Here is an 11,913-nt window from a genome sequence, read left to right as displayed (position 1 = left end):
GGGCTTATTTATATATTCTATAATACCGAAAATTTTGTTCAAATAAATTGTACTATCTTCTATCATGTTCTTATTTAACCTTGAAGTAAGGTTAAGCACTTTAAAAATCATATCAATTATTTTCTATTACAAAATAAAACCTCCAAAATTTAATATGTAGTTCACTCAAGTAGCTTGGAATGCATATAATCTACAATGCATTGGGGGGGAGGGGGGAGTTTTGTATGTTTTTTTTATGTTTGGTTACCTCCAGGAAAAGATGCCCCATATTTGCAGCATATGAAATATAAAATGCAGTATGTACCAGATATCAAAAATATTATTCCATCTATCAAATATTGCAATCCATGCAAGATTGAAACCATCTTTCCACGCTTTCAATCCACCAGCATATTTTGTGTGGAGGGGAGAGGGAGAGAAAACAGGAAGTAAAGGTTTTAAACCAACAGTTCCTTTATAAAAGTTCAGCTTTTTATCTCTCGTGCTTATTTCAGACAAGAAGAAAAGATTTGCAGGTTACAAAGAATTCTGAAAAAATGATTCTAAACTGCAAAGTATCAACTGCAATGTTGCAGTTTTTAGACAAAATTAGACTTGTTTGGTAGAAAATGTCCAAAAGACTCAGCAGTCGCTTCTTTACAAACATACTATTTATAATGAATACATTGATACAGAATGAATTATAAAGAAAAGCAAGTCAATATTTTATAGACGTAACGATCAACATTACAATAATTCAGAAAGTACATTTGTGTCGGCTGTTTTAACACGCTTTTATTATCAATTCACAAATTATTGTGGACTCATAGAATCAGGCAGAATTATGTATTATTCTGCTTAAGACTGCAACACTGAAATAATAAACAGAATTTTCAGATCTTTACTGAATAAAAAAAGCCATCAGATTTTTCTTGCAGATATTATCATTGTCAATTGTCCTACATGTGCCTTTTAATGTTGGTATATTGTGCAAATTACTGCCAAGTGTATACCTAATTAAAAGCAAGTTCTGACATGCTGATTAAAGATACAAAGTTAGTGCAATATTGGCTTTATAAATTTCTTTTGCATTCAGAATTTTGAATAATCAGAAAAAAGTCCCATGTCCCCTGTCCCCCGATATGTGAAGAATATAAAACCATTCCAAGATTCAGTTTCAAAAATTGCCCAAGTGAAACATTCCATTTTAAATTTTGCTTGTCTTGATTGCAAGTAGATCTCTCTTCTTAGAAATGTCTGGCAAACTATTTTAGGGTGCAAAATTCTCTTCCAAACCCAGTTTTTCTGCTGATGGCTGTCCTCCAAAATTAGGGGAGAGTGATCCATTACCTTGAAGATCTCACCTCATAGTCAAAATGCCTGAGATTGAGATGCATTCCAGAAGAGCAATGGGAGTTCCGGTGGAGATTGGCCACAGCATTGGAGAAAATCCTGTTTTTCCAACAAAAATTCATTCATAATCATACAGTATCAGATTTGCAAAGATACATTTTAAGAACTTCAAATTATTAACCAGATGTTTAAATAGCCATCAAGGAAGTTTAGGAAAACCTTTTAAGACAATGACACTGTTTAATTCTTTTTCTTTAACTTGTTCCTGAATGTAGCCTGTTAGTTTCTATTAAAATTCTAAGTATGATCTACAACAAAGACATATAAACTCATTTTGAAAAGACAAATAGTTCCAATTAGTATTTCTATTTTCTAATTTATTCCTAGGTAGTAGGACTGAATTTTATATTTCTCAAAGTATCATGAAGAAAATGTTTAATTGTAATAGGCTACTGCAATAGTGCAAGTGAAATTGACTTTCTGTTCTATTTGCTATTAAAATCCTATTAGCTACTATAGCACCCCAACTTAAGACTCACCCAACAAAGTACTGTATATGATATTGACAACTATGCAATTACATGCAATTAGGGGAGACTTCTTTTTGTTCCATAGGTATGAAAAGGTGTGGAACCTTTTTTTAATCTAAGAGCTGTACTTGACCTTTGAACAACATGTGGAAGACATTACTCCAAAATTGAAGCCAAAACAAAACTTAGATTTAATAATTTAAATATTTTTGATATGATCATTTCCCATATATTTAATAACCTCCTTCTGCAATATTAAAATTTGACAGCAACTGTTGAAACAGGGCTGAGGCTTTTTCCAGATATATTAAGAAATTTACTTAGACATTCTGAATAAAGGTATGGCTGAATTCATAAATATTAAGCCATAATTTATTTGGATTAGGGGTTGTTGAGCAGAGACAAAACACAGTCTCTATTTTATGAGTCCAGTTGGTTTCTTTTTGCCAACTTCTTTCCAATAACTGGAAAAATGGGTAAACCACAAAAACAAAGGCAAGCCATAGGAGGTGTGAGCTTTAAACTCAAGTTCAATTTCGAACTGTATTTTGTGGAAAAAGACAGTTACTGTTTCTTAATTGAGATAGATTTACTAAACCAAAAATTAAATCCAGATATAAAGCTTATTATTATATACAAAGCTTATTAAACAAGTTGAACAAATCTTCATTATTGGAAGATATGTATTGTCTGCTATCAGAAACTATCAGAGGCTTGGTTGGATACATCCTAATGTTTTACCAAAAGGTGGATGAGTATTATTACAAAATCTACAGGTAGTCCCTGCTTAATGACTATTCATTTAATGACTGTTCAGAGTTACAAGGGAAAAAGGGATTGATGACTAGTTGTCACACTTATGACCATTGCAGAATCTCTGAGTTATATGATCATGATTCAGGTGCTTAGCAACTGTCACACATACACCACAATCACAGCATCCTGCAATCATGTGATCACCATTTGTGAGCCTCCTATCTGGTTTATGACAACCAAAATCAATGGGATAGCTGGATGGAGTTCTAAGTTATGGCCATATCATGTCTTGCTTAATGAATACAGGTAATTTGCTTAACAACTGCAGCAAAAAGATCAGAAAATTGGGTGCAGTCGTGTGATGCTTCAATTAACAACCGCACTGCTTAACAATACATTTTCAAGTCCCTATTGTGGTTGTAAATTGAGGAGTACCTATATAGTAAACGGGAAAGTAAAATTCTCTACAGATATAGCCTTAAATGTTTCAGTAAAAATCAAATAATAATAGAACTTCCGTTCAAATTTGATGGCACCAATACAAGAACCTACTTTTCAGGAATCACAAATTCAAGTTTCTAAGCAGGAATTGGGAGTATTATGATTTCTGTTCCAACCATCAGAATATATTTCACAATATAATCTAATATATGATTTATATTAATAAATCATACTATGCTGAAGCAGGTTTCACTGCTTTTTTAAGATGTTTTCAGTCTCTTTTTTTTAAAAAAAATCAGTGAATAAGTAAAAAGAATTTCTAACATGCAAGTGATTTTTTAAAGAAAAATAGTCAAGTAATCATTTCAACATGAACAATTACATCAATATATTTACAGATTAAACTATACATTTAATCTGCCACAATTCCACTAAGTGATAGGTGAATCCTGCCTACTATGAGTGTACTATCCTACTTTTAACTCTGTAGAAATTTACTGAAATATTTTCAATCTTTCCTAGAACAATTTTAACACATGGCTAAACTCTGACTTTAAGAAGAAAAAGAAACAATTCATTGGAAGAAGATTATTTCCACCTAAAATAAAAGTGCGTGTGGACAACATATTAAATATACACATACTAAATAAAATGGAACAAGTTTACAGCTTCAGCAAAAAGTAGATTTTAATCTTTTAACCACCACTATAAGCATCTTTGTATTTTAACACTTCAGTATTCAGACAGATTGCTTGTAGTCAGCTGCAACTATACATCATTATCAACAAGTATCTAGGTTAATTAGATATTCATATATTTACTTTAAAGTAAGTGGTGGAAAATCGATGGTATGAATTCTGCTATACTGGTTAATAGAACTGATGAGATTGGATTCCTTTCTCCACATTAGTTTCCTGTTGACCTATGGTCTGAGTTTCTCCACGGAGTTTCCCAATATCTGAGAGACAAAGAGGGACACTCTTACGAAAGACACTGTTATCAATTATCTTTTTTTTTTTTAAGCAAACAATTCCAAAGGCTGGTCAAATTCAGCAATTCCCTTGATGAGATCCTTTTAAGCCTGCTTCTATCTGTCCAATTAGATGTGTGTTCAGTCTGGTTCCAACCCAATAATATTTTGCAAATCCACTGACATCTAAAATAGCCCTTTAAGGGTTTATATCTGTACCTGCCTTTCTTAAAGGATTACTTCCTTGCCAGAGATAAAATTAATGAATGCTAAAATTCATGTCACAGATGAAGGCAGTAAGTTATGCTGACTCAATCTGAAGAAACATCCACAACCACTAAAATCAATGGCTCTTACAAAACAATCTTGAGAAATATTTACTCAGAGCTTATTAGTGTTTATGAATGAAACCTTCAGTGAATTGTGTTGATTTCAACAGGATAAGTAAGTATATCTAATGATCTCTGGATTGTGCCTATCAAATAGACATTAATATCAAAATTAAAAATACAATTTTTTTTCCATAGATGAAAAAATTATCTTGACATCTATGATATATAATTTAAAGAACACCCTCTTTTTAATTCTAGTATCCCTTAAGCAAACCCATCATAATCAATTGACACTGAAACAAATTTATCTCAAATGTAATTGCTATGTGAGCATCCAATTCGAAATGGCAGTAGCAATCAAGTGCAGGAACAAAAATCACTGCAGCATCATTAGCCCTTTGTACAGCCCTGAAAAAGACAATAAACCGCATGTTTTCTATTCAATCACTTAATGGTTTTCTATTGAGCAATCACATTCTAAATACAAATGAAAAAATGTCCTTTTTTTTCCAAACAGACCAGTCTTTAATACTGAGATTGATAGGATGAGGTTAAAAGAATAAATCATGGTACTGAACTGATTATTTTGAAGCAAGTGTCCCATCTTTACAGGGAAAAGTGCATTTAGTTCAGCAGCAAAACAGCACAGCATGAAGATATTGTGCTTTGACGCAGACACTCCATAATAATGGGAGGATGTACAAGGCAAGGCAAGATATAAAACCAGAGTTAACATTGTCAACCGACCATAAATTTTACGTATACTGCAGGGTTTCAAAAAAGACACATTCATTAATTGCACAAAGACCAGGAAAAACCCTTACAATTATCTGTTTCATTTCAGGTCCATCATTGACGCAATACTAAATCTTAACAGAACATGATACTTTTCTACAAATTTGTCACTTCTTTAAGTGAAAAATGTTGCTTATGCTAAATGAGGCAACTATAAAATAATTGCTTCTTCAGTATGATATGCTTATAACTGATGAATTCAAAGGAACTCAAGCTTCTGTTGGACTTATTTTTTTTCACTAACTAGTTGTTTATATTTTTGCAATAATACGAATCAGTCAATAAAAAGCCCTCAGCAGAATAATACAACTTCTAGATTCAATAAAACAGAGTAAATCCCACCCCACCCCCAATCCAGTGACATACCCTGACTGTAAACATACAAGACCATTTGTTTAAAACTTAAAATAAGTTAAAGGACTTTCCAGAATAAAGGAAAATACAAATAATTCCAATATTTTTTTTGTCACAAAATGTGATCTACAAGGAATGACAAAATAATTTGTGTGACTAAATTGCTTTTTATCCAACAGGAAAAGGCTTGATTTAAAAATATTTTCCCTTAAATTGATCAGCAGTTAATTAACATTGTTTTCAGTGAACTGGTACCCCAAATTATCCAGATAACCATCAAATTCACTAAAGAAAACTTTAACAAGCATTTATAATGGGAAAAAAATCTAAATGGCTATGTTTCCTTTATGAGCAGGAATACATACGTGTGGTCTGAAATTTGCCTGTTTTATATTATTTATGTTTTATAATATAATATACAATCTATATATTATATTATATATACACACATACACAATACTAACAGTGCAGTTTGCATTTAGTAGAGTGTATGGGACAATCCATCTTTTATCCACACTGGGCATCATGTAGCCTAGATACTATATACATAATGACACCACAAAAGCCATTTATATTTTGTACATCATCGGGGAAGATATCAGTCAGACCATGGCTCGATATGGTCCTTGCATTTTGAGAAACTGGATGATAAAGGAAGGTCCACCTGCAACAATCTGAGCTGGAAGGGTACTGAGCGGACAGTTCTCAATGCTCATTATAGATAGTTTGCTGCAAAGAGCCAGTTCAAAAGGAAGGCTGTTTAGATGTGGGTTGTCATTTAGATACAGTTCTTCCAGATTCTCCAGTGTACCTGCAAAATAATGAGCATTTTTGAAACCAAATATATTAGTCATAAAATAACAATAAGTGATATAGAAATTACTACTGGCTAACTTGTTCTTCTGTCCGTTACCTAGAATAGCAAACATATCATCCTTTGCATCTAAACAGGTTCACTGAATTCAAAGCACATTTCTAAGTTTGCAGTAACAGCAGTTTTTAGTGCTGGCATGAAAATAAAAATTAATATGAATTTAGAAGGGATAAAGCCAATGGCGTGCTAGAACTGGCTTACACTGGCTCATGAGAGCAGATTGTTAAATTTTGGGGAATTTGCAAAACTTGACAGCAGACGTGACCTATAACATCTAGTGTGCCAATCAGTTGTTTCACAGTTAGTGGCACAGCACAACAATACCAATGAACATGGCAAAGTTGGTTTTTAAACATTTACCAGCATACTACTGGATAAAAACCCTTATTACATTTCTTCAACAACCTAAGCCTGCTTTCAGCTAGAAAAGTATCTTTCCTTACTGACATCCCAACTCCAAAACCTTATTTTAAGAGACCACATTAACACAAATGACAAAAATTTTCAAACAGACTTGCAAATTCTAACTTATATTTTCAAAACATTGTAATGAATCAAAATCATGTGTGTGTTTGAGAAACTTGAGTATATTATGCTGTGCTAAATGTCAGAACTGATATTAAATAGATCTTAAATATCATGATTATTTCCCATGCTGTGTGGGAATCTCAAATTTTTTTCAAGGACTGTGTTAATTGATAATACATAATGAGGATAAGAGGTTGGGCAATATTGATGGGGGTTTTTTCCTGAAGACTACAACAAATTATGCAAGTTAGAAGCAAAACTAGTCATATGCAAAGTGAAAAAAACAGCTTGGCAGGCATGGTAGAATTTTAAAATACTACCTTTGTGGTTCTTACATTGATCTTATGAGCGGAAAATATCTTAAATATAACAAATACTGCCAGATGCTGACTTACCTTGAATATCTCATATCTCAGCAATATTTCCCAACCTCAGCAACTGTGGATTTCAACTCAGGATTCCCTAACCATCGCCCAGTGTTGACTGGGGAATTCTGACAGTTGAAGTCCACAAAGCTTAAAGTTGCTGAGGTTGAGAAACACCATATCAGAAATACCTTATCAATACCAGCCCATGAATTTATGGATCATATCTTACCAATTTCCTCAGGAAGTTGTGTAAGGAAGTTTTCTCCCAGCCCAAGATGTGTCAGATTGATAAGGTGACCAATTCCTCTAGGAAGAGTGCTCAATTGATTATTTGTTAGGATCAGTCTCTGTTTAAGGAATATATAATGTAATCATAAAATTAATATTTTCCACTAAAGAATTAACAAAAGCAGGTATCTTTTTATCATTAGAACAACAGCCTTTTTCTCCAACTGTCAACAAATAATGGCTAGATTTGGGGCTGCATTACTCCAAAATATTATTGAATATGACATACGAACCAGAACTGTCAAATGTTCTGTAAAATAATCTTTCTCATTTTTTATTTATTACTTTATTTATTACTCAGTATAAATTTTCACTTTTTCAACTCTAGGGCACTCAAAGCAGCTAAGTTTACAAAAGCACTAAACATGAAAGTAACAAAAATTAGAAAACCTGCTAAAAGTTCTGATTGAAGAGAAGGGCTTTACCTTCTTTCTTAAGGCTGAAAAGGCTGGGATTACATTTTATGCAATTCAAATTTTAAAATTATTTTTTACATGTATACAGTAAATTCTATAGCTAGGGAGCAATTGAGCATCTTTCTTAATTTCTCTTCCTTATGTGTCAGTAGGGATTCCCACATAACACAACAGAGTGCTCAGCATCCAAATGGCAACTAATTTATACATGGCAGTTTTAAAAAAAATGACATGAAATCCAGTATGGTATAGTGGCCGAAGACACCAGGCTAAAAAAAATTGACAATCAATCAATCAATCAATCAATAAAAAAGGCAGGAAGACATTAATAAAAGGTAAAGGTAAAGGTTTCCCTCGCACATATGTGCTAGTCGTTCCCAGCTCTAGGGGGCAGTGTTCATCTCTGTTTCAAAGACAAAGAGCCAGCGCTGCCCAAAGATGTCTCCGTGGTCATATGGCTAGCGTGACTAAATACCAAAGGCGCATGGAACGCTATTACCTTCCCACCAAAGGTGGTCCCTATTTTTTTACTTGAATTTTTACGTGTTTTTAAACTGCTAGGTTGGCAAAAGCTGGGACAAGTAACGGGAGCTCACCCCATTACATGGCACTAGGGATTCGAACTGCTGAACTACCGACATTTTGATCAACAAGGTCAGCGTTTTAGCCACTGACCCACCACATCCCTTAAGGTATTTATATACACTTTGAATTGGACAAAACATACTATACCATGTAATTATTTTACCTGTAGATCCCTAAGGTATGCTATTTCATTTGGCAACAATTCCAGCTTATTTTCCTCTAGATCCAATTCTCTCAGTTTCCTCAAATTTCCAATGCCATGTGGGAGGTTTCTTAGGAGATTATTTGACAAAACAAGAACCTAAAATAAAATTAACAGAACATTGAATGAACTGGCAGCTATACATTAAGTAATGGCAGAATTAGCTACATATTTTTAAAAAATAAAGAGAGCTAGAGACTGTTCACTATTAAACTTTAATGCCATATTGGCTCCAGAAAATATGACTTGTGAAATAAATAAATATTCTTTATTGGGCAAGAATGAAGAAAACATTTTTATGGAAACTATAAGAGTTTCCTATAAAAGGAAAGATATAAAAGATATATGGAAAAGTCTAGATTTTCACATTCCTGTCAATAGATGTTTAATTTTATAAGAATGGTTTTTCATTAATAATTTAATTACAAAAATATTTAAATTATTTTGTGCAAGTAGTAAAGATTTTTTTTAATATATTCTTTTATCTTTTATCCTACAGAAAAAATAGAAAAAAAGGGGGCAGGGCAAAGACATGAGAAAGGAAGGCAAGTGTTTACAGATGCCAATTACAAGGAATGCAAATAAGGAGAGATTAGATAAAATGATTCCCTCCATCAACCACTTCCCATACTCACACACTCAAGCTTGAATTCTTTCTGTTAGAATTCATATAGGAAGTCATACAACACATGCATTTTATAGTTTTACCATGAAAACACCCAATTGAATATATGGGTAGTTGTCGACTTACATCCAATTACCCAGTGACCATCTGACATTAGAGTTATTTAAAATATGGTTTTGATATTTTGACCCTATCCCTGTGGTCATGTGATCACATTTTAGACCATGGTCACATTACCACAATTTTTTTTTTGCAGCAAACTGACGTTTACTTTCAGTTTCCAGCAAAAACAAACAAACAAACAAAAACCGCTGAGTGGGTACAATGAATTCGCTTAATGAACACTGTGATCATTGAATAACCACAACAAAAAATGTCATAAAATTAAGCTTAATGACCACCATGATTTACAAACATAATTCTGGATTCAATTACAATCATAAATTGAGGACCACCTGTATATCACTATATATTCACCATACAGGAAAATAAAAACTTGCAGTTTAAGATAATATAATAGCTATATCTTTTCTGTTATAATGTGCACAGCATAATTACTCTGATGTGAGACAAAACTGGTATAAAGTTTGTTTAAATAATCTTTCCAAAATTAAATTGCTTCAGAGTATATTTGCTAGTTTAATGATCAATTATCAATAAATACATCAAGATTGGTCATGTTTCTTAGAATTTGTTTAGCTGATCTTCTATAATCTACTTTTTACCACCTCAAGAGAAACAAGTCCAGATACATCCTCAGGAATTTTGTTGAGCTGATTTGTAGCTAAATTGAGTTCTACCATACTGGTCCATGTCCCGAAATCCAGGGGAAGTGATGTCAGCTGATTGTCCTGAAATTTAACATAACATAATAAATAAAGTTTTGGGTTTGTTTGTTTTTTTAAATTAAGGATGATAAATTGTAAATGATATTCAGTTAAAACAGATAAAGAACATAAATGTCACTATTTTCTCACAAAGAAATAATCATTACAAGGGCTTGGGGTTGTTTTTTAAAGAAACATTCACAATGCAATTTAGTCAAGGACAGGACGCATTCTACATCTTCAAAAGAGAAGGCCTGAGTAGTATCAATGTTAATTGAATGTCCTAATGATTCTGAGAAAAGAACCAGTTTAGTATAACTGTAGTCTTATCACTCATATAACTGCAAGTTGTCTATGTTAGCTTTTCTATTTTAAACCATCAACAATTTAAATTAAATATGTGCTACAACAACATTTAGCTAGATTTAACTAAGAAATAATCTAAATAGCACTTTAATGTTTAATTTATTTGTTTTAGTTTTAACCAACAGACTTTTCCAAAAGGGCAGTCTAAGCTTTGTACTTTTATGGAAAATACTCCTCTATGTTTGCAACTTCCTAATTTCAACATCGTTTATCACTACGTAAGAAAGCCTTTATACTGTTGATACTAGTTTTACAAACAATCCTAGTAAAGTTATCCTACAATATCAGGTATCCATAGTATCTGCCACAATTTTCTTTGGCTGCACTTTCATACGATATTTTACTTTACAGTAGAAAATTCATATTCCTGAAACAAAGCCTCACCTTCATGTTCAGCTTACTTAATACTTTTGCTCTAGAAAAAATTCCAAAAGGAATTTTGTTAATGCGGTTATGTTCCATATTGAGAGCGTAGATAGTAGAGAACTGTGAAGGGCCACCCACAGGGTAAGATTGAAAACAGTTCCTTGCCAGAGTTAGACTAGTCAGATTCACAAGACTGGATAAGAGACCCTGCAAGAGCAAAGTGAACAAATCAAATTATATACTTTATGTACTCTAATCTCTTTGTACTTGAATAGATATTTTTCTATGCGCAGCCTAGATATCATAGTCTGTTCAAAAAGAAATGTCTTTAAGAGTGATGCTTTCTGCTTTTGGTAATATTTTTAATAGCTGTAATGTTCGCATTTCTGACAAGTCATACCATATGTTAGCCATTTGTTAAGTATTTAAAAAGACAGCTCAATCTCTGAGAGAGTTTACCCCCTTGCAGACAGGTAAAGTTTTATAAAACAAAAATTAAGTCATTCTCCAGAAAAAAATTAAGCTTCATGTCCCATATAAAAAAGGAAGAGGTGACAGACAAACTTGCCACTCTTTCGAATTGCCATATTGTCACAGGATTCTTGTTACAATTCTATGAAAACTGAGGCTATTAGGGAAGATTTAAACCTTTAGCCAAGGAAAACATATTATCTTTGCTTGAATTTTAAAATGTATAACTATAAAGGATGCAGAGATATTAAGCATATGAAACACTAATCATTTATTTACAGTATGTCATTTTTAAGGAGAAAATATTATTCATTCTAAATGCAGGGTAGGATATCCAGCCATTCATTCCAAAACTACAGTGAAAACTTTGCATAGCTGACTTTTCAGATGAATCTTGAATGTTTCCCAAAACTAGCTCAAAGCTATACATTTTGAAATGCACTAGCATTTTAAGAATTAAAAGTTGAATGTATTATTGTTAAAAGTA

General features: G+C 32.7%; 1 protein-coding gene across 9 annotated transcripts in view; it reads right to left on the bottom strand.

The window, feature by feature from the left end:
* Positions 1 to 756: 756 nt before the first annotated feature.
* SHOC2 (SHOC2 leucine rich repeat scaffold protein) overlaps positions 757 to 11,913 on the bottom strand; it is an 84,199-nt gene continuing 73,042 nt past the window's right edge. For 6 of the 9 annotated variants that reach the window (XM_087872889.1, XM_034440089.3, XM_034440090.3 and 3 more), the window contains 6 exons: positions 10,974 to 11,162; positions 10,125 to 10,247; positions 8,733 to 8,870; positions 7,510 to 7,627; positions 6,175 to 6,321; positions 3,729 to 4,017 (listed from right to left, as the gene is read on the bottom strand). In XM_087872889.1, coding sequence (XP_087729015.1) covers positions 3,929 to 4,017; positions 6,175 to 6,321; positions 7,510 to 7,627; positions 8,733 to 8,870; positions 10,125 to 10,247; positions 10,974 to 11,162 — 804 coding nt within the window. In that variant the 3' untranslated portion in view covers positions 3,729 to 3,928. Of the gene's footprint in view, positions 1,432 to 3,728; positions 4,018 to 5,967; positions 6,322 to 7,509; positions 7,628 to 8,732; positions 8,871 to 10,124; positions 10,248 to 10,973; positions 11,163 to 11,913 lie in introns of those variants that run through there. The other 3 variants (XM_034440094.3, XM_087872890.1, XM_034440095.3) reach the window with 2 other exon arrangements.

Source organism: Pantherophis guttatus, chromosome 6 (genome assembly GCF_059756535.1).
Source record: "Pantherophis guttatus breed Tessera chromosome 6, ASM5975653v1, whole genome shotgun sequence".
Classification (NCBI taxonomy): domain Eukaryota; kingdom Metazoa; phylum Chordata; class Lepidosauria; order Squamata; family Colubridae; genus Pantherophis; species Pantherophis guttatus.
The sequence above is the reverse complement of the archived record's forward strand: the minus strand, read 5'-3'. Positions and strand labels throughout refer to the sequence as shown.